At 51.1% G+C, this 22,810-nt stretch overlaps 1 protein-coding gene and 1 non-coding gene across 7 annotated transcripts in view; one reads left to right on the top strand and one right to left on the bottom strand.

The window, feature by feature from the left end:
- The window catches only part of AK8 (adenylate kinase 8), a 151,802-nt gene that overhangs the window by 7,869 nt on the left and 121,123 nt on the right, over positions 1-22,810 (top strand). For 5 of the 6 annotated variants that reach the window (XM_063696824.1, XM_031014367.3, XM_063696825.1 and 2 more), the window contains exons 3-5: positions 3,469-3,518; positions 6,631-6,744; positions 15,515-15,583. In XM_063696824.1, coding sequence (XP_063552894.1) covers positions 3,469-3,518; positions 6,631-6,744; positions 15,515-15,583 — 233 coding nt within the window. The remainder of the gene's footprint in view (positions 1-3,468; positions 3,519-6,630; positions 6,745-15,514; positions 15,584-22,810) is intronic. The other variant, XM_063696826.1, reaches the window with a different exon arrangement.
- On the bottom strand, positions 16,513-16,620 carry LOC115935882 (U6 spliceosomal RNA). The gene has a single exon (XR_004071477.3). It is a non-coding gene; the product is annotated as a U6 spliceosomal RNA (small nuclear RNA).

The following is a 22,810-nucleotide window of genomic DNA, read 5'->3' as shown; positions in this document are numbered from 1 at the left end:
GCTCCTAGTTAAACCTCAAAAGGATCTGTGGATGGAAAGGTTTTTTGATTTCCTTTGAAGTGGTTGGAAGAAGTTGATTACTCTTGGCAGTCAAGCAGCCTTTTATGACACTGTTTATAAATAATTACTCATGAGCAGGGCTGTAGTTTCAAGGTGTTAGATTTTAAGAAACTGAAATTAATCACATAAATGTGTGGGAGAAATTAGGTGGGGAGAAAGGCCGTGGATGTTCCCCTTTTAAAGTCTGTTCATAGACGTGTACCATTTGGGTGCCACTTACAGGAACCTGGAAGGGGAGGGTTTCCCCTGCAGCCCCCAGCCCGGGAACTCTCAGACGAATGCGTGGAGTCAGGTTCACTCCCCAAAGGACCTTGCCGAGCTGCATCTCCCCTTTCCTTGGGCTCTGGGCACCCTGAGCCCTGTTGGGCCTCATCTGTGTTTGGAGGAGCTTCAGCAGGGCCTGTGGTCAGAGCCCTGGAGAGGCAGCAGGCGATGGTGCATGAGTGGACCCAGGTTCCCCACTGCTCCCTCATCAGACTTTGGCCAAGCAGGCGCTCTCTCCATGATCCATATGAGCCCTCTGCCTCGTGGCCCAAGGCTCCTCCACCCTTGACCACCCTCCCTGCCGCTCCTCCCCACAAACCTCCCATGGCACTCTGGCTCCCATCTCACCTCGTCCTCTCACCTGACCATGTGTCCTCAATGCCACCTGGTTTCCATACTTGTCCTGCAAGCAGTGTTTTCCACACTGTTTCCTATGGTGGCTTCTCTCACCCATGGGGAGGGCCCTGGGAGGCCTTGCCCCAGGCCACAGGCCTAGAACAGAGAAAGGGCCGCTGAATGCCCGCCGTGGCTCCCACCCCAGAAGCTGAAAACACCTTCCTAGTTTCCATGACAGTCAGGGCTGGGCCCACCACCAGCGCTTCCCCTGCCAGGCGAGTCCAGAGTCGGAGTCACAGGACCCGGAGCACTTCCTGGCAGCTCCGCAGGGCCTGTTTCCTGGGTGGAAGGGCAGCATGGTTGATGGCGGCACCATGCCCACATGTGACAGCAGCATCATGGGCACGGTTGCACTGTCTGGTGTCGCCCCAGCCCATTTGGTGGCCTTGCTTGGGGTGTTGTTCCTGTGGGGTAGCCCTGAAGGCCTGGCTCCCCAGCCTGTGCAGGACTCTATGAGCCACGCTGGGATAGATAGATAGATAGATAGATAGACATAGATATAGATATAGATATAGATATTTTGAGACGAAGTCTTGCTCTGTTGCCCAGGCTAGAGTGCAGTGGCGCAGTCTCAGCTCACTGCAACCTCCACCTCCCAGGTTCAAGTGATTCTCCTGTGTCAGCCTCCCGAGTAGCTGGGATTATAGGTGTGTGCCACCACGCCTGTCTAATTTTTTGTATTTTCAGTATAGATGGGGTTTCACCATGTTGGCCAGGCTGGTCTCAAACTCCTGACCTCAAGTGATCCGCCCATCTCGGCCTCCCAAAGTGCTGGGATTACAGGTGTGAGCAATCAACCCCCTTTTCTTCTTGACTCGGCTGCATTCAGTTTCTGCAGTTGTACCCAAACATGCTGACTGGCAGAGGGGGCCCTCTGTAAGGCAGTAGTAATGGTGGTGACAAAGGTGACAAACAGTGACCATAGGACGAGATGGGGATGGCCAAGGAGGTGGCCCTGAAGGTTACTGTGTGTGGCTCCTCACAGTTCTGGCCGCCATGGGGGTGATCCAGGAGGATAAGACTCGGTCTCTGCCCTTGGGAGCTTCTCTTCCTGTGGGGACAGCGACTCCACCTGTTTCTCAGTACTGGGCTGACATTCACCAACGTGGAAGACTGTGGCGGCCCGTCACTTGATCATGGGCCTCCACAGGGAGTGAGAACAAGGATCTCGGGGAGGGAGAAGGAGTGGGAGGCTGGGGGTGCTGGGCGCTGGGAAGGGAGGACGTTCCTGATGGGAAATGACAGGTGGCAAGGCAGGAACGTGGAGGGAACAGCCATAAGGAGAATAAGAAGGTCCACAGCTTCTGAGGTTAAAGGAGAGGATCATTCAGTGAGTTACCTTGACTTCCTCCAAAAATGAGAAGGTGCCATGATTTTGGGCAAAGATCTATTTAAACCCAAGCAGCCAGCTGGGTGTAGATGTGCTAACCATTGCATTGCTGGCCAAAAGGACGATGTCTAGTTCCTTTTCTGTGTCTGCCTCCAAACTAGAAGATACAGCACCTCTCTCCTCTGCTGAGATGAGATTCCCTCCTGGAAGCCCAGCCAGAATAGGCCCTCATGCAGACGTTAGAGGCTCATGTGAGTTGCAGTGGACATCTGTTCATCTGTCACCTTGGGTCAGGGGCCAGGCCAAGGTTACCGGCTTCTCACAAGGAGAGGGACAGCTGGCCCAGTCAAGATGGTGTTGAGCAGGCAGGCAGTGTGGATGCATCTGTCCAGACCCCACTGCTGTTCCCTTCATTTCAACCCAGTGTGATGCCTTCCTGCACCCTTCTCACCACGCTGGTCAGCTCTTTTCCCATCGTCAGCAGCCACTCTAGCTCTGTCTCACCTCTTCCTCTCACCTGACCACTTGTCCCCAAAGCCACCTTGTTTCCAGAGTTGTCCTGCAAGCAGTTTTTCCACCTGCAGTGGGTTCTCTCCCCACGGGGAGGGCCCTGGGAGGCCTTGCCCAGCTTACAGGCCTAGAACAGAGAAAGGGCCACTGAATCTCTGCCCTGGCTCCCACCCCAGAAGCTGAAAATGCCTTCCCAGCTTCCACGATGGCCAGGGCCTGGGCCTGCCACCAGAGCTTCACCTGCCGGGTGAGCCCAGACTCTCGTTCACAGGTTCAGGAGCCTGTGGTTCATATCACACTCTTGTCAGTAGCCTGGGTTGGGAATTCTGTGGGACCAAAACCAGCCAGGACTAAAATCAAACAAGGTGCCAGTGTTTTCCATTTGCATAGAAATGCCAATCTTTGAAAACAGACTTTCCTTTCTCGGGTTTTATAAATCTGGCCCATACACTCCAGGCTTTTCCCATTACTTCCCTCTGTAAAATCATGGGGAATACAATTTGCTAAATAAAAAGGCATAAACATAAAGAAAAGCTTCTAAGGTCGATTTGCATAAATTACAGCCTTATTGGAGAGAGCGTTCCTGAGACAAAGTTCCTGTTTAAAATGCTTTATGGTGTTTGAAATCCCAATTGTTCTTGATATTTATGAGTTTGGTAAACAAGTTACCGTGTCTGTGTCCCCTTGGAGGTAGAAGAATAAACCATCTCGGTGATCACTTACCTCTCTAAACACAGAGAATGCGTTCCATGGCAAGAGTGTCTCTGAGCTGCTGGGTTACAAATGGCCATGTCACTGGCAGAAAATGAAATCTAGGGAGGAAAGAAATAAGTACACCCCGAGTACCGCAGATGTGGGAGGCTGTTTGTCATGTTGAGTGGTGACATTCAAATCTTTTTATTCCACAGTGCCCAGGATTGTAATATTAGGTCCACCCGCCTCGGGGAAAACAACAATAGTAAGTGTATCATATTAAGTGTTGTGATGCTGTAATATCTCATTTATCCTCCAGAGCTGGAATGAGACTGCACCTCTGTGAATTTGTAGCATAACTGAGCTTTTCTTCTTTTCCTTCTCCTCCTTCTTATTACAAAAGGTAGTGTGTATTCGTAGCAGAAAACCTAGAAACTACAAAAGACCAAAAATAGAATTCCCTGACCATCCAGAGATGAGCATTCCTTTAGCATGCTCGGAGACACCTTCCTGGGCTTTTTCTGGCCTGCATACACGCTCTCCTTGCTCACTCTTCGCTATATCCTTAGGGTACGTTTCCAGAAGTACACGTGCTGGGTCCAACAGTACACGCATTTCATAGACTTTGACTTGGAATCTTAATATTTACTCTGAGCATTTTAATTGTGAAATACTTAAAAGAATCAGAAAAGCACAGCAAACTGTACCATCGATATTCGCGTATCCAACTCTCAGATTTTATGCAAATTTAACATGTTGCCATATTTGCTTTGTTTGTTCTCTCCCCATTTTAAAGAAAATACATCTTTGAAGATACAGCAAATGCCTGGGCCCACCTCGCCCACACTTTTTCACACATCACCAGTTTCTGGACAGTGAATGCCCTTTTCTGGACAGTGAATGTCCAGAAACTGGTGGTGTGTGCTTCATTTATCTGTGGCTTCGATCTTTAAGGTCCTTTTTTGTTTTTTCAGACAGAGTCTCACTGTGTCACACAGGCTGGAATGCAGTGGTGCGATCCGGGCTCACTGCAACCTCTGCCTCCTAGGTTCAAGCGATTCTCGTGCCTCAGCCTCCTGAGTAGCTGGGACTACAGGCATGCATCACCACGCGCAGCTAATTTGTGTATTTTTAGTAGAGATGGGGCTTCACCATGTCGTCCAGGCTGGTATTGAATTCCTGACCTCAGGTGATCCGCCTACCTCAGCCTCCCAAAGAGCTGGGATTACAGACGTGAGCCACCACGCCCAGCCTAAGGTCCATTTTTAAGTACCAAAAATGTGTTAAAATTTCATTCATCTGAGATGGAACCCTTTTTACCTTTTATTTTTATTTTTTATTTTTATTTTTTGAGACAGAGTCTCCCTCTGTTGCTAGGCTGGAGTGCAGTGGTGCGATCTCGGCTCACTGCGACCTCCGCCTCCTGGGTTCAAGCAATTCTTCTGCCTCAGCCTCCCGAGAAGCTGGGACTACAGGCGTACGCCACCATGCCCAGCTAATTTTTGTATTTTTAGTAGAAACGGGGTTTTACCATGTTGGCCAGGATGGTCTTGATCTCTTGACCTCATGATCCTCGGCCTCCCAAAGTGCTGGGACTACAGGTGTGAGCCACTGTGCCCGGCCTAAGGTCCATTTTTAAGTGCCAAAAATGTGTTAAAATTTCATTCATCCAAGATGGGACCTTTTTTACCTTTTAAAAGCCTGATTGGTGAACATCAGCGAACCCTTCCTCCGTGACCACATCATTGCTGTGAGCATGTATCATGGACGGGATGGGGCAGGCTGTTCCCCGGTTTAACTGGCACCTTGCTTTCTTCTGAAAAGGAGTTAAAATGACTGATCCTTGCACACACTAACCTGCATCTGCTATACTTTTGGAGTTAGCATAGCTGTTCTACTCATCTGTCCATCTGCTCATCCTTCTGTCAGTCTATAGTTTTTCTATTAGATTCCTCCATATCAGGCCGTAGGGTTCTAAGCCTTTCTGCAGGACCCACCTGAGTCCAACCATTTTGCTGTTTCACAATTAGAAGCCAGGGACTCCCAGACCTGCTGATAATTAGCATTTCCAGGGTGCTATGAAAAATGCAGGTTCCTGGAGTCCCCTGCAGACCAACCTCATCAGAATCTCCTGGAGCAGAGCCCCAAAAAACTAGTAGTTAGAACACACTCCCCAGGTAATTCTGACATTGGGAGTGAGGATGACAGATCCTGCATTTAGACAGACAAGCTCGCTGAACTCGTTTTTCTGGAGGAGTCTGGTTGCTCAGTGGGAGGCTCTCCTTTTGTCTTTGACATTTGAATTCTGGGGCCATCTGTGCTTCGTCCTGTCCTAGCTCTTCTCTGGTCACTGGTAGGAATCTGCTGGGCAGAGCAGATTGAGAACGCAGAGACCTGCTTTCGGCAAGTCCCAGCATGGCTGAAGCGATCGAGTTTGTCCTCTCTGTCGAGGTCAGGCCCTGGCAGCTGGTGTTTCAGCAACAAGCCTTTTGGTGAATTGCTGTCCCCACTCCTGAGTGCCCTTTGGAGACACACAGATCTGATGATATGATGTACAGTCAAAAAGGGTTTCTTCCCAATGCTGTCATTGAGGTTTCTCACCACTCACAAAGGCAGCTTCAAAGCCAAATCCTCAGAAAAGGGGATCTGTCTGGGCTAGCTGGTCAGGTGTCCCAGGCACAGTCAGCTCTGTTGAGGGGTGTGCAGTGAGGGCTCAGTGAGGCCACAGAGCTCAGACGTGGCCATGAAGACTCCTGGTTGGCAGGGGATGAATGAAGGAACAGGAAGAACGAAGGTTCACACCAGCCCCAGGCCCTGGAAGGGCCTTCAGAACCATCTCGAGGCTGAAATAGTCATCAGCACAATTTTGGTGTCAAGAATGTTTTAGTCCATTATTCTCCCTTAAAATTTACTCTTCCCTTATAGACTATAGAGTAATTATCAATGAACTAAACATCCCATTGGCCAGCACATGCCAGCTCCCAATCTTTAAGAAAAAAAAAAGAACACCGAGTGTGGGCTGTTACCCATCCTTAGGTTCTGTCCTCAAAGTTCCTGTTCTGAGTCTTCCTTGAGATGAAACTCATGGTCCACAGAGCTTGGAAAGCACGTCAAGGGCAGTTAAAACGTAGCCTGCCTGTAGGTCTTCCCACTTGTCTATGCTGGTAGAAGAAGAGATGCTATGAGCAGGGCTCTTAGGCCAGCAGGTGCTTTATGGGTGGGTCTCCCTTGGTGGCCGTCCTCCAGCTGGAAATAATTGTGCTTCCCCATGGCCAACCTTTTCCCATAGGAGAGGGAAGGACCAGGGCATTTTAATGGAGTCATTTGTGTATTTATTGTTTTTATGAAAATGACCTTTTCTTCTTTCCTTTCTTCAGGCAATGTGGCTCTGCAAACATCTGAACAGCAGTCTCCTCACCCTGGAGAACCTGATCTTAAATGAGTTTTCCTATACGGCCACCGAAGCCAGAAGGCTTTATCTGCAAAGGAAGGTAGGACTGGTCCCAGGGACAGGGGTAGGCACACAGCGGCAGTGCCCACTGCCACACCCACTGCCACCTGACCATTGCTTGGTTTGTTCCCATTTCATTTTTGATTGAGTACAAGAAAATGCTGGGGTAAAATGAGATACAGGCAGGGTGTGAAGGAAGGAAGAAGATAATTCTTTACTGGGCTCACGTCCCGTTGGGTACCGAGGTGAGATTTTGCAGTGGGAAAGGATCATGGGTCGAGTGAAGGAGGCTGTTTTGTCCAAGCCCTTGGTGGGATGGTCCAGGCTTGCTCTTTTTCTTCTTAGGCTCAGCCGAGTAAAGGCATGGAGGCAAGTGCTGAACCTGGCGGCCCGTGCCAGGAGATGCAGGGTTGGGCTGCGCCAGCAGTTGAAAGGGCAGCTGTCCAGCTGTCCCCAGAGTGGAAAGCCCCCATGTTCTGTACCTTAGAGGCGTCTCCCTCCCATAGCCTTGGGCACCCTGCTGCACAGCCCACCCTCTGGTCCGGGCAGTGCCCATTCCGCCTGTCCCTCCCACACACGTTGGGGAGCGTTGCAGGAGGTGTGGGTGTTGTTTCTAAAGGACCAACAGCTCGACATTTGAAAAACATCTTCTAAAGGGAAATATAAGGCTCGATCATGTTATTTCTCTTTACTACAAATAGAAACTCAAAATATTTCTTCAAAATTCCTTCTGGCTGGGCATGGTGGCACGTGCCTGTAGTCCCTGCTACTTGGGAGGCTGAGGCGGGGACTCTTCCTCCTCTCTTCTGTCTTTCTTGCCATGCTCCCAGCCACTCGTGACCACCACTCCATTCTTGTCTCCTGTGTTCTCGGTTCAGACCACCCACAAAGGCAGCTTCAAAGCCAAATCCTCAGGAAGGGGGATCTGCCCGGGCTAGCTAGTCACGTGTCCCAGGCACAGTCAGCTCTGTTGAGGGGTGTGCAGTGCGGGCTCAGTGAGGCCACAGAGCTCAGATGTGGCTATGAAGACTCCTGGTTGGTGGGGGATGGCAGTTCTCACAGATGAGAGGTATGGGCTGGGCGCAATGGCTCACGCCTATGATCCCAGCCCTTTGGGAGGCCAAGGCGGGCAGATCACTTGAAGTCAGGAGTTCGAGACCAGCCTGGCCAACATGGTGAAACCCTATCTCTACAAAAATACAAAAAAATTAGGTGCGTGTGGTGGTGGGTGCCTATATTCCCAGCTACCTGGGAGACTGAGGCAGGAGAATTGCTCAAACCCAGGAGGCTGAGGTTGCAGTGAGTCAAGATCACACCACTGCACTCCAGCTTGAGCGACAGAACAAGACTCTGTGTTAACAAAAAAAAAAAAAAAAGAGAGAAAGGGGTGTGACTTCGACAGACCCCCAGCCCCAAGTCTGCCTATGACAGCAGCTTGATAAAAAAGGAAAGCCTGGCTCAGCAAGGCGGCCACCCTCACGGCAAGTCAGTCCCCCAGCCGCCCCTGCAGTCTTGCAGGAGTTGGACTGTGTGGCTTCAGCTTGCGGGGACACCAGCCTTTCGGGCTGGGAATATGGTTTTAGAAAGAAAGTGGTTATCTCATTTTCTGCAGAAGATAAGCTTTCTTGGGGAAGGCTTTTTTGTAGGATAAAAATGTTTTTATTAGCTTTATAAAATTCAACAGAGAGGAGGGAGTTTAAGGAAATTCCTCCTGGGTTTCATTTTGCTAATTATCAACATATTTCAAACCACATTGAAGTGCTTTCAAGGGTGTCTTGTTGGGGTCCTTGGCTCAGAAACTCGGGTGGAGGGAAGATGAAAGGCCTGGATATCAGGCCTCATCAAGGAGTAAAATGTTCTGAAGAGCGAGTGGGCACATGGCAGGCTCGGCCATGCGTGGCCTTGTCTGCAGACAGTGCCTGCCAGTCAAGGCCTCTCATTAAATGTCCTCTTTAAATTGTCTGCTGATTTGGAATCTTTATGGCTCTTTTTGCAAGTAGTAATGATACCTTCAAATACCTGATTTTCTCCTGCTAGTCTTAGCTTTGCCCTCCTAAGCAGAATTCTCTTACGTTGCCACTGTTAACCAAGACATCTCCATCTTAGGCATTTCCCAGTGGTTTCCAAAATACTTCCTAACTGCCTTTTTGCCAAGCACTATTCTGCAGTGCTGTGGGAGAGTCGAAGATGAGTTTCTTCTTCTTACCCCAGAAGCTTCCAGCCAGTGAGGAGACTGACGGTCCCATAAAACTAAGCACAAGCCAGGGTACGGGAGCCAGGGAACCTTCATTAAAGCAATTAATCGGTGGCTTGTTTGACTCAATTCATTTACTAATTCATTTACATTAGTCCTGAGCACCTACTAAGTCCTAGGCACTGGCTCTGGGCTGGGAAGGGGGTACAGGCTGCAAGACTTAGGGACCCCCTGGAGCCATAACCACAGTTACACTAAGCAAAGCCTTCCCAAAGGGCACATTGTAATGTTCCAAGGCATGGAACGGTCTGGAATCGGGCAGTGTCACAAAGCCCACGGGGATGGTGCCCCAGGATGCTGGGGGTTCACAGTGGCCAGGGATTTTTGTTTGTTTTTAAGTGTTTGTTGTGAAATCTCATAAAAATATCTAGAAGCAGTGAGGATAGTCTGAGAACCCCCATGGATCCATCCCCTGCTTCGACAGATGTCAGCTCATGGCAGTCTAGCCTCGGGTTGCACCCTCAGCTGCTCCCCCTGCCCTGGGTTATTTTAAAGCAAACCCAGACAGCATTTGACCTTCCCCATGGATGTTTTAGTCCAGATCTACTGAGATTGAATATTCAGTGTGGACAATGGCAAGACCTCCTGTAAACATAAGACTCTGCCCCACATAAGACTCTGCCCCACAGTCTGCAGCAGCCCGCCCAGGAGACCAACCCGTGACCTGCAAGAGCCCACCCGGGAAGCCACCTGCTGCGCCAGGCTTGCAGGAAGCCAGGCTGCTCTCTCCTCCAATAGTCCAGGAAGCTGAACTAAGTCATCCCTATAGCCACCTATCCCAAATGGCCAGGGCATGATTAATAACTGGCAGTGTCTCTAGTTTTTGTTCCTGCTTCCAACCTAAGACCAGCCAGAGAAAGCCAAACATGCTCCCCTGTCTAGTCCTGTAGAATGCCCACCTCTAGAGAGACACCTCCAGCTCCCCAGCAGCAGCCTCCTTCAGGCATGCCTGGAGCCTTCCCTTTTCCTCTAGAACTCTCTCTGTCCTCTACCTGCGTTCGAGTCTGCCAGATGTGAACGATGCTGGCTGACTCCCTTGCCCAGCAAGCTCTGAGTAAACAGCCTTGGCTTGTCTCATTTGGGAGGTCTTCATTTATTTCCACAACCCAAAGATAAGGGCCCTTTTTCAGTAAACGCATAGGGACACATTATCACACCTAGAAGTGCCACTGAGGATTCCACCAGGGCCCAGCCAGAGTTATAAATCTCGCCGAGGAGATGGTGTTCTTATGGCTCCTGGGCCCTCTCCCGCTCAGGCCCCTCCCTCACTGGACCATCAGGGACATGTGATGCTTCTGGGTCCAGGCCGGGCTGGAAGAGACGTTTGATGCCCTGAAGACGCTGGCTGTCCCTGGACACCAGCCAAGGTCATTGGCTGGTGACTGGCTCCCCTGAGTGATTTTGTCTAGATGCTGACCCCACAGCTTTTCCTGGAGGGGATCAGGGACCCAAGGACATGGTCAGAGCCATCGAAATGAATGTCAAAATGGCCGCAGTCCTCTCGCCGAACACCGTGAAAGGGACATGGTTTCCAGTAATATTGCAGAAATCCCCACCTTTTCTTCCCACAGTAGTGGCCCTAACACCTTCTCCACAGGCCTGTTCCCCTGAAACGCTGCTCCCGGAACCCCAGCCCGAGGCCACCTTTGCCTCCCGTTCTTCCCATTTATTAAGTTAATTGAATTCATCTTTTCAGCCGAGTCTGTTTTCCTTCATCTGCTTTCTCTGGCCCTGTCTCTAAGCCCACAGTCTGACTCAACATCATAAACACCACAAAAAGGCTCAGGTGAGGAAGACCTGGGTCGAGGAGGGGGAGGAGACGGGGAAGGAGGGGGACAGGGTAGGGGAGGAGAAGGGAGGAGAAGGGGGAGAGGGGGAAGGCCACTGAGGAGCCACTCTCAGGTGCTGATCCTGTGCTTATGAGCTTTAAATTTCTACTGTTTAAAAAAAAAAAAATCTGGCTGGGTGCAGTGGCTTACACCTGTAATCCCAGCACTTTGGGAGGCTGAGGCGGGAGGATCGCCACCTTTCTTTTTTTTCTCTGTCTCTACAAAAAAGAAAAAAATATTAGCTGGGCATGGTGGTGGGCGCCTGTAGTCCCTGCTGCCTGGGAGGCTGAGCCTGGGAGGTCGAGGCTGCAGTGAGCCATGATGGTTCCACTGCACTCCAGCCTGGATGACAGAGTGAGACCCTGTCTCAAAGAAAAAAAACAACGTGAGCCCTCATCCTACCTCTGTCTGCACACAAGAAACATAGTCCCCTCCAAGTAGTTCTGAGGATTTCTAAGAAACAGCCCACAGATGTTGCTTCCCAGTCCTGCCTGGTGTCTCCCTCACTTCTGGCCACTCCATCTCCACCTGGCCTTGCTGCTCCCATTTCTTGAGGCTGAACTGAGACACAGTGGGAATGCCCTCAGTCTCTCCCTCCCTTTCCTGAGTCAACAGCTCCAGGCAGCGGCGTCGAGCAGGCCTTTTTGGAAGGCTTGGGGTAGAGGAGGTGACTGCAGCCCAGGGAAACTGGAGCACCAGGCTCCGTCGCTCCTGTGAAAATTCCCTGGCCTTCGTCCAGTCCAGGGTTTCTCTTGCTGCCACCTCCTTCCGTGCGCCTGTCTGGGTGCCACGCTATGAGGTCTGCTCTCTTCCTTTGAAGCCTCTTCTCCTCTCCCCTCCCTCCTCTTGTCTCTGGTCCCCCAACCCTCCCATCTCCTCCTCCCAAACTCTAGGAGGCAGTTCCTGCTGTCTCCTAACCTGCTCTGACAGCTCCGAGCAGCAGTAACTTTGGAATGGGAGTTGTCTCTAAAGGATGTTCTGTCAGTTCTGAGGGGAGCTCAAGTCCGACTACTGGGTTTCCCTCCTCTACCAGGAGGAGCCCCTTTATGGAGAAGGGGGGTGTGGGGCTCAGATCAGGGCATCCCACCTGTTCCCCTCCCTGCTCTACTTCCCAAGCTCACACTGTAGCTCAAAATGCGCACAACTTCTGAGCAGGCATCACTCACCATGTTGACACAGGGACGTTAGGATCCCTGAGAGTGGGGCCTGGAGATGGGACAGGAAGATGCAGGCTCATGCCATCCCAGTGTGAGAAAGCCCACTGAGGAGAAGTCAAGTGACGTCCCAGGGGCAGAGCCAGGGTTGGCACCTGCACACTTGGCTGCCTCAGAACAGCAAAACAGCGGGCGGCACCTTGGAGGGCTAGGAGATCAGCGAGTCTGCCCCCAGGCTGGGAAAACCACCAAAGCCGCACTGGGTGCTGGAGGGGAAGAGAGAAAAATCCAAATTGCAGCAAATACAGCCTGTCCTGCCCTTAAGTGCACGGAAGCAGCACGGGAGCAACTGGGTGCTGTGGTGCCACCGAGCAGGGAGACCCAGGGCCAGGGGCCTGAGTCGGGGCTGAGCCTTCTCTGTGGCCAGGAGCGGCCTCACCGCACTGTCAGCTTCTCCCTGATTCTCCCCAAATGCCAGACTTTGGGGGCTGGGGTGGGAGAGCATCACAGTGCTCTGCAAGGAGGGAGGCTGATTCCTGCTAAGACAGTTTGGCAGGGCTTCTAGAAGCAGCCTCTGAAAGCCCTGCTGCTGATGTGACACATCAAAGCTGGCGTGGAGACAGCACAGTGGCGGGGAGCAGTCGGGGGCGCTCAGGAGTAGCTGCGCTCAAAGCCGCAGGCCTGTCCCCTGCTGTGCAGGCTGCAGGGGGCGCTGTGCCCCACCGGGGCTGTCCGCCTTTCAGCCGGTGCTCTTTGACTGGCTGGCACCCCGTGCGTCCTGGTTGGCACCCTTCTCTGCATCCTGTACCTGTTTGAACACTGCCTCCTGAATGGGTGTTGTCAGGGAGGGCAGAGGAATCTGGGAAAAACAGCCCCAGAATGGAAATTGGCTGTGCCTGGGGTCAGGAGAGGACCTGAGGGGCTGGGAAAGGATGAAAGGGGATGGGAGGGGAGAGGATGAGACGGAGGGGGATGCAGAGGGAAGGGACAGGGCTGCTTCCTGCCCACCTCCTCCCTTGCCAGCCTGGGGAAGCTCTCCTGGAGACCTGAGGGAAACGGGCACTGGCGGAAAGACACCCTCCCTCTCTAGCAGCTTCCCCCAGACCCCGGGGGCCCTGCGTGGGTGGGCTTATGCCAGTGGTTCTCCAGGTGTGATGCCCTGACCAGCAGCATCCGCGTCCCTTGAAAACTTGCTAGAAATGCACATTCTCAGCTCTGTCCCAGAGCTACTGAATCAGAGCTCCCGGGCTGGGGCCCAGCAGTTTGTGTTTCCAGAAGCTCTGCCAGCATTCTGTTGCACAATCAAATTGAGAACCACTGGCTTAGGGAAGAAAGGTGGGGGAAGGGGGCAGTAGGATAAGGACACAGGGCTATCTCAGCAGATGTTGGAGCCAGGGACTGGATGCTGGCTCGCCTCCTTCTTGCCTCTCTGGTCTCCTTTTTCCTCTGTGCACCATCCATTCATTCATTCATTCTGTCTCTCCCTCTTGCTCTCGGTCTTGACTTTGGCTGTCTACCTCATAGAAACATGGTGACCCCATAACTTTAAAGTGAACATATTCATCCAGTTCCCAGCAGAGGTGCCCCCTCCCTCGTTCTCTCGCTATCTCCCCTTTTTCTTCCCATTCCCCATCCCTGGAAAAGCCATTCTGCAGCTGGGTCTGGTTTCTCTCTTTCCCTTTGTGCTGGTTTCATTCCGTTCCACACCCGTCATGCCCACGAAGTGGCTGCTGCAGCTCCCGCTCTTACATTTTCTCAGCTTCTGAGCTGGTGGAAAGCAGGGGTTCATGCCCCTAATGATTGCACTGATGTCCTGGGCCTGACTTTCACTAGCTGGGACTGGGTCCCAGGCAGCCTCTGAATCAATCACAGTGGCTGGGAGTGGGGTGTGCAGATTGGCTTGGACAAGTCAGGGTCCTCCTCTGGATCTGAGGATGGACTTGAGCACACCCAGACCATACAGGCAGAAGGGCAGGAGGGTGACTCCTCAAAGGAACTTTGGGAGCCCATGTTACTGTAAGTGGAGTGTATGGAAAATTAAAATAAAAGCCACATTTGCAGTCTCATTACTGATTTCTACTGGTTAGGTGTGTGAGGCCTAAAGAGGTCAAGGCTTTGCCCAGGGTCGCCCAGCTGGTTGGATCGCAGCCGCCAGGAGCAGAGAGCCTGCCCTGGGCAGAGGTGGGAGGTGAGCCCTGATGCCAAGTCCGAGTCTCTGCTCTGCATAAGAAAGGCTGTGCCAGGAAGCCCCCGCCCCCAGCAAGGAACTTTCTGATTGGAATGTATTTCTACTTCCCATGTCCTTTTTCAGAAATGTGGGTGGGCGTAGAGGAGATTTTTAGCCCCTGTTGTGCACTACAAGGAAAGGCACAGGCCAGGCCTCAGCGACTCCCCTGAGAAGAGCTGCTTCCTCCCCAGTCCTTTGCAGAGAAGGGAGAGTGCGGAGTACCCTGGGGAAGCAGCTTCACCTCTCCCAGGCTCAGCTTCCTCCTCTGTGAAAAGGGCCAACACTCTGAATCAATCACAGTGGTCAGGAGTGGGGTATGCGGATTGGCTTGGACCAGTCAGGGCCCTCCTCTGGATCTGAGGATAGAGTTGAGCACACCCAGACCATACAGGCAGAAGGGGGCAAGAGGGCGACTTCTCTTTGGGATTCCTCTTTGGGGGCCCGTGTTACTGTAAGTGGAGTGTAGATGGCACAGAGTTGTTACAAAAAGCAAAGAATGGAATGCTTGGCCCAGTGCCTGGCACATAGCACATGCTCAACAAACGCTAGCCGTCATGATTGCTGCTTGTTGAATGCATCAAGGAATTTGAAGTTTCATTATGGTCAACAGGGCTTCCTATATCCTTGATACTATTTGGTGCTGGGGCAGTGGTCTGCTGGTCAATATTCAACAACCAGCGCTGGGGGCAGGGTAGGGAGTCCTTATTGTAGCCTTTATCATTTCTGTGGTGTAGACACTCCCACCGTGGCCAATTTTGTTACCAACATGAGGTCACTGACTGTGGACTTGGGAAGAGATGGACACACTCGCCTCTGCTGAGTCTTGGAGCCAATCCCCTCCCACCCGCCACTGTCTGGAGTCCAGAGTCAGTAGGACACTGTCCCTTTCCTTGAAGAGCTTTACAACTTCCTGGGGACACAGCCACGTGGGCAGTCCATTAGCATGTGCGGTGGTTAGTGCAGTGACAGAGTTCTCCATCCAGGATGATGGAGCACGGGAAGTAGCACCAGCCTGGCCTGGGAGGATCCGGCAGGGCTTCCTGCAGGCTGGCACTTGGGGCTGAGGCTCTGAGGGAGCCCTGGAGTTATTCAGGTGGAGGTGGGCGAGGGCATGTTGGAGCTTGGGCACAGGATAAGGTGAGTACATGTGTGAGGGAGGCCCTCAAAGATGCTGGGGGGAGAAGAGAGTTCAAGGAAAGGGTGCAGCGGGTGGAGGAAGGGCGGGGCCCGATGGTGGTCGGTGCTTTCCAGAGGCCAGGGCGTTGGTGAGGGGGGTGTGCTGGTCTGTGTCCTGAGCTGCAGGAAGCAGGTTTGGGCCATCATTCTGTGTGTCCTTTTTCCTTCAGACAGTTCCCAGCGCGCTGCTCGTCCAGCTGATTCAGGAACGCCTGGCTGAAGAGGATTGCATCAAGCAGGTAAGACTCCAGTGAGCTAGGGGTTTCAGTGCCAAGATAAAGGGGAGGGTGAAGGGCATGTGTTCATCTCCAAGACCAGAGATGACCAGAGGCATAAGAGAAGGTAAGGCAGGCAAACGGGAACTCCGTGAAGGTCAGTCTACAGACATGGTTTTGCTTTTGTCAAAGGAAAAGGAACAGTGTGGAATTCGTTGTATCGGTCAGGGTTTCCGTAGGAAATAGCTGGCCCATCCAGAGGGGTCACAGGAAAGCATTTAATGACAGGACAATCGCAGAAGCATGGGAGGGTAAGGCAACCGACAAGTGATGGTGAGGCGCCAGGGACTGGCATCGGCAGGAGGCAGAATTAGGGGTACCCCAGACTCTCGCCTCCTATCCTTTGATCTCCTGCCAGACCCAGTGAAGCCAAAGGGCAGGAGTCCAGGTGAGCAGTCCACTGAGGCCGGCCTCCTGGGGCACGAGGAGGGTGGAGAGGGCAGGGGAGGGCTCAGGAGGACAGCAGCATAGCACCTGTCTACTGGGCACTGATGGGCGCCACAGGAGGGCTTTGCACACCGATTCATGTGTCCTCACAGGAACCCTATTGGGTCATGTCATTACTTTTCTCTTTTTATTTTATTTTATGTATATATGTATGTATGTGTATATATATGTTTGAGACAGGGTCTTGCTCTGTCACCGAGGCTGGACCCCAGTGGCATGATCACAGCTCACTTAGCCTCAACTTCCCAGGCTCAAGTGATCCTCCTGTCTCAGCCTCCTGAGTGGCTGGACTACAGGCATGCATCACCACACCCAGCTAATTTTTGTACTTTTTGTAGAGATAGAGTTTCACTATGTTGCCCAGGCTGGTTATCAAACTCCTAGGCTCCTATATTTTTTTCTGAATTTAGAATTCTAGGTTAACAGTTTTTTTCTTTCAGCATTTTACAAATGTTTCACTTATAGTTTTTTCTTTTTCTGTAATTTTTAAGGGGCCATGCTAATATTCTCTGTATTGTTCTAATTTTAGTATATGCGCTTGCCAAAGCTAGCACTCTGCTTCCTTCTTTTTTTTTTTTTTTTGAGACAGAGTCTTGCTCTGTTGCCCAGGCTGGAGTGCAGTGGCGATCACTGCTCACTGCAACCTTGACCTTCTGGGCTCAAGAGATCCTCTCGCCTCAACCTCCCCAGTAGCTGGAACCACAGGCGTGTGCCACCATGCCCAGCTAATTTTGTGTAGACTGGATCTCCCTCTATTGCTCAGGCTGGTCTCCAACTTCTGGTCTCAAACAGTCCTCCTGCCTTGGCCTCCCAGTGTGTTGAGATTACAGGCATGAGCCGCCACACCCAGCCTCCACTTACTTCTGACCACTGTGGTTTCTATGAAAAATCCACAGTCATTCAAATTCTTTTATAAATAATGCATCATTTTTTCCTCTACTTTCAAGATTTTTTCTTTGTTTTTAGTTTTCTTTTTTCCTTTTCTTTTCTTCTCTTTTTTTTTTTTTTTTTTGAGGCGGAGTCTCATTCTGTCCCCCAGGTAGGAGTGCAGCGGCATAATCTCGGCTCACTGCAACCTCCACCTCCCAGGTTTGAGTGATTCTCCTGCCTCAGCCTCCCGAGTAGCTGGGATTACAGGCACCCGCCACCATGCCTGGCTTATTTTTGTATTTTTAGTAGAGACAGGGTTTCCCCATGTTGGCCAGGCTGATCTTGAACTCCTGACCTCGGGTGATCCACCCGCCTCGGCCTCCCAAAGTGCTGGGATTACAGGTGTGAGCCACCGTGCCCGGCCTGTTTTTAGGTTTCACTAGTATAATTATGACATGTCTGGGATGAATTTCTTTGGGCTTATTCTTTTTGGTGTTTGCTGAGCTCCTGAATTTATAGGTTTGTATTTTCCTCCAAACTTGCAAAATTTTTAGCCTTTATTTCTTCATGTAACTTCCTGCACCCTACTCTCTCTCCTCTCCTTCTGCAACTCCAATAACACAAAGCATTCACCCTTTTGCTGTTGCCCCACCGGTCCCTGAGGCTCCAGTCTTTTTTTTTCTTATCATGTTTTCTTTCTTTCTTTCTTTCTTTCTTTCTTTTTTCTTTGGAGACGTAATCTCACTCTGCTGCCCAGGCCAGAGTGCAGTGGCACGATCTCGGCTCACTGCAACCTCTGCCTCCCAAGTTCAAGCAATTCACATGCCTCAGCCTCCCCATTAGCTGGAGTTACAGGCATACACCACCGTGCCTAATTTTTTTTTTTTTTTTTTTTTTTTGAGATGGAGTCTCGCTCTGTCACCCAGGCTGGAGTGCAGTGGTGCGATCTCAGCTCACTGCAACCTCCGCTTCCCAGGTTCAAGCTATTCTCCTGCCTCATCCTCCCGAGTAGCTGGGATTACAGGCACGTGCCACCACACCCGGCTAATTTTTTGTATTTTTTAGTAGAGACGAGGTTTCACCGTGTTAGACAGGATGGTCTCAATCTCCTGACCTCATGATCCACCCGCCTCAACCTCCGAAAGTGCCGGGATTACTGGCATGAGCCACCGCGCCCGGCCCAATTTTTGTATTTTTAGTAGAGTCAGGGTTTCACCATGTTGGCCAGGCTGGTCTGGAATTCCTGACTTCAAGTAATCCGCCCGCCTTGGCCTCCCAAAGTGCTGAGATTACAGGCGTGAGCCACCATGCCTGGCCCCTATTGTTTTTACTCTCTGTCAGTCAGATGTGCTAATTTGTATTGAACTATTGTCAGGGTCACTGAATCTTCCCTTGTTTTTTTATTCCACTGTTGAGCTTGTCCTGTGAGTTTTTTATCGCATCGGTTCTTTCTGCCTTCTGTGTCTTTGCTGAGACTGTATCTTTCTGTGTTTTTACCAGTTGGAACTTTCTTGTAATAGCCGCTTTCGAGTTTTCATCTGCTAATTCCAGTATCTGAGTTATGTGGTGGTGACATCTGTGTCTGCTCTCATGTGAGTAGAGATGTTCCTGGTTCTCCCTGCGCTAAGTAATTTTGTATCCTGGACATTTTAAATATTGTTATGAGGCTCTGGATCTTGTTTAAATCCTATGGCAAATGTCATTATTTTTGTCTTAGCAGATGACTGATTCAGTTGGGTTCAGGTTGCATGTTCCAGCCAGGCTTCTCAGAGTGTGGTTTCCATGTCAGTCCTGTGTTCAGCAACTTTGCAGTGCCGTGCAGTGACCGACCATGCAGCTCTGTGCTATGTGCACATCACCCAGGGGCACCTGGGGACTTGGCAATGAGCTGGCCACAGTTCATGTCTCAGTGTCTCTGAAATGCTGTTTAGGGTCAGGCCCACACGTGCACAGCTTGGGGGTGAGCCTTTGATCTCATCAAACACTGTGTTTAGTTACTTCCCTGAGCTCCCCTCTCTGTCATCTCCTGATAACTCCTAGTTCCCTGGTGCTCCTCTTTTTGGTATTTTGGCCAGAAAACTGAGGTTATTTATCCTGCTCTGCCACTCACTTCCTGGGACTGCACCCATGACCAGGGTCAAGTGGTGGGAGGACAGAGAAAGGAAGGATTGACAGGGCTTTGCCCTGTTCTCTTGGGACTGGAGAAGGGTCCCCTCTTTCAGTGTTTCAGGCACCTGCAGGCCCCTTTGACACAGCAGTGCCACCACAGTCACCGCAGGACTGCCTGGAGGCAGGAGTGTGAGAAAACAGAGAAAAGAAAAACCCCACAGAGGTATCTCCCCTCCTAGCTCGCTCTTCTCCCATCTGCTGCCCACTTTCAGCCTTCAGGTTGCCTTAAGGCCAGGCCAGGAGATACTGGTTTGGTGGTATTTTGGATTCTAGTCTTTTCCCCCAACTTGCCTACTACTGGGTAACTTTCTGAGTCCTCGAATGTGTTTTATGCATGTATTACAGCTACTTTCACTGGGGTTGACAAGGCGGGTGGCGCACATTTCCTGTCTCCCAGAATCAGAACTTGTGTCTTTTTTTTTTTTTTTTTAAATGCACCTACAGATTCTGTCTCTTTCTCCATCTGTCTCTCACTTGAAAATGTATTAGGGCCAGGCTGGGCATGGTGACTCACGCCTGTAATCCCAGCACTTTGGGAGGCCAAGGCAGGAGGATTGCTTGAGTCCAGGAGTTCTAGACTAGCCTGGCCAACATGGCAAAACCCCGTCTCTACTAAAAATACAAAAAATTGGCCGGGCGTGGTGGCCCACGCCTGTAATCCCAGTACTTTGGGAAGGCGAGGCGGGCGGATCACCTGAGGTCAGGATTTCGAGACCAGCCTGGCCAACATGGCAAAGCCCTGTCTTTACTAAAAATATAAAAATTAGCTGGGCGTGGTGGTGGGTGCCTGTAATCCCAGCTACTTGGGAGGCTGAGGCAGGGACAATCACTTGAACCCAGTAGGCAGAGGTTGCAGTGAGCCAACATCACGCCACTGCACTCCAGCCTGGGTGACAGAGTGAGACCCTGTCTCAAAAAAAAAAAAAAAAAATGTATTAGGGTTGAATGCAGTGGCTCACGCCTGTAATCCCAGCACTTTGGGAGGCTGAGGCAGGAGGCTTCTATCACAACAACTCAGCTCTGATGTAATACAAAGGCAGCCGTACACATGCCATTGCACTCCAGCCTGGGCGACAGAGCAAGACTCTGTCTCAAAAAAAAAAAAAAAAATTAGCTGGGCATGGTGGTGCACGCCTGTAATCCCATCTACTCAGTAGGCTGAGGCAGGGGAATTGCTTGAACCCAGGAGGTGGAAGTTGCAGTGAGCCGACATCACGCCACTGCACTCCAGCCTGGGTGACAGAGTGAGACCCTGTCTCAAAAAAAAAAAAAATGTGCTAGGGTTGAATGCAGTGGCTCACGCCTGTAATCCCAGCACTTTGGGAGGCTGAGGCAGGAGGATCACTTAAGTCCAGGAGTTCAAGACCAGCCTGGCCAACATGGCGAAACCCTGTCTCTACTAAACATACAAAAAATTTGCTGGGCATGGTGGCGTGCACCTGTAATCACAGCTACTCGGGAGGCTGAGGCAGGAGAATCGCTTGAACCTGGAGGAGGAGGTTGCAGTGAGCCGACACGCACCACGGCACTCCAGCATGAGTGACAGAGCAAGACCCTGTCTCAAAAATATATACATATTGATTGGGAAGCCCCAAACCTGAAGCAGTACCCAGGAATCTTTCCAGCATGCTGGCGAGGGAGTAGCAGTTCTCACGAGCTTGTTCTGCATGGCCCTCAGCCATGGGATCTACATCACAAACACCCTGCCGGCGGGGCTGCAACACTGGCTCTGAACAGTGTGTTTACATCTGAATTGTCTCAAATTGTTCACTGTGAGTGGATGGTCTTCTGCCCAGGTGTGGGCAGATATCCAGAGCCCAGAGGCTGTTCTAAATCGGGGGTGGACACATGTTTTCTGAAAAGGCTGGAGAGACACTCGTTGAGGCTTTGCAGGCTATATGGCTTCTGTCACAACGACTCAGCTCTGATGTAATACAAAGGCAGCCGTACACAACACAGACACGAAAGGGCACGGCTGTGCTCTAGAAAGACTTTTATCTTAGAAGCAGGCAGCAGGCCAGATTTGGCCCGCGGGCTGTAGCTTGCCAACCCCTGTTCTAAGTAACACTTTCACATTAATCATGAAAACATTTCTGCCCTTTCTCTTGAGCTCTCAATAAAAAGCAAACTTCCAGCTGGGCATAGTGGCTCACACCTGTAATCCCAGCACTTTGGGAGGCTGAGACAGGCAGATCATGAGATCCAAAGATTGAGACCATCCTGGCTAACGTGGTGAAACCTCGTCTCTACTAAAAATACAAAAAATTAGCCTGGTGTGGTGGCACGCGCCTGTAGTCCCAGCTACTCAGGAGGCTGAGGTAGGAGAATCGCTTGAACCCAAGAGGCAGATGTTGCCGTGAGCCGAGATCGCGCCACTGCACTCCAGCCTGGGCGACAGAGTGAGACTCCGTGTCAAAAAAAAAAAAAAAAAAAAAAAAAAACCAAACAGGAGTGTTAGAAGAAAGGCCAGCTTCCCCATAGACTTCCATTTTAACTAAGTTCCCTCCCAGTCACCTGACTTCCAAGCTCGGCGACTTGATTCTGCATCTCCAGTTGAGTGCCCCCTGCAGGCCCTGCATGGTTTTCACTACCAGGACCCTTCCCCACACCCGAGACCTTCCTCCTCAGCACCCCCCACTTCTAGCAAGATGCTCTTGCCTGCCTCGGGCTCACCATCTGCAGTTGGAGGCAGAGTCAAACATGACCAAGGCAAGGCAGATGGTGAGAAGGGTTGTGATGGAAAAACCAGGCCGGGAGAGTCAAGTTATTCCTGAAGCCTCTAGTGAAGGGGACTGGAGTGGACTGTGGAGGGGCCGTCTTAGGCTGGAGGGAATGGCAGCCAGAAGTGAGGCAGGAACCAGAAAACTCAGTCCTTTACCCCAACTTCACACTCTTAACTCAGAGTGTCAAACCAACCTCACGGGAACTTTTCCTAAAACTGACCCATCGGTCGGTCACTATTTTTAAGGTTTCCCACCTCTTTTACCTAGGAAGTGCCAAACAATCTTTTGGCAGAGCATTAAAGGGGAGGGAAAGATGGCCCGAGTGACTGGAAATGGGCCAGCATTTTCCCATACAAAATGCTGTGTGCCTTAATCCATTATCCATTATTTCTTATGCATTTGCCAAGTTGGATTAGACTCTTGCATAGCAGATCACCAGGCTGGAAGCATTCAAGGGAGTCTTCCTTTCTTCTCTTCAATCTTTTTTTTTTTTGAAACAGGGTGTTGCTCTGTTGCCCAGGCCGGAGTGCAATGGCACGGTCATGGCTCGCTGCAGCCTCAACCTCCTGGGCTCAAGCAATCCTCCCACCTCAGCTTCCTGAGTAGCTGGGACTACAGGCACATGCCACCATGCCCATCTGTTTTTCATTTTTTATTGTTTGTAGAGACGTGGTCTCCCAATGTTGCCCAGGCTTATCTTAAACTGGGCTGAAGCGATCCTCCTGCCTCAGCTTCCTGAGTAGCTGGGATCACAGGCGCGCACCACCATGCCCGGCTAATTTTTGTATTTTTTGTAGAGACAGGGTCTCACCATGTTGCCCAGGCTGGTCTCAAACTCCTGGGCTTAAGTGATCCACATGTCTTGGCCTCCCGAAGTGCTGGGGTTATAGGCATGAGCCACCGTGCCTGGCTCTCTTTGATCTTTAAAGCTAAGCTGTTTTCTCTTTTTCATCATGATAGCTACTCATCAAATTTGGTCAAA

This window comes from Gorilla gorilla, chromosome 13 (genome assembly GCF_029281585.2).
Source record: "Gorilla gorilla gorilla isolate KB3781 chromosome 13, NHGRI_mGorGor1-v2.1_pri, whole genome shotgun sequence".
In the NCBI taxonomy this organism is placed as follows: domain Eukaryota; kingdom Metazoa; phylum Chordata; class Mammalia; order Primates; family Hominidae; genus Gorilla; species Gorilla gorilla.
Note: the sequence above shows the minus strand (reverse complement) of the source record. Positions and strands in the feature narration are given on the sequence as shown.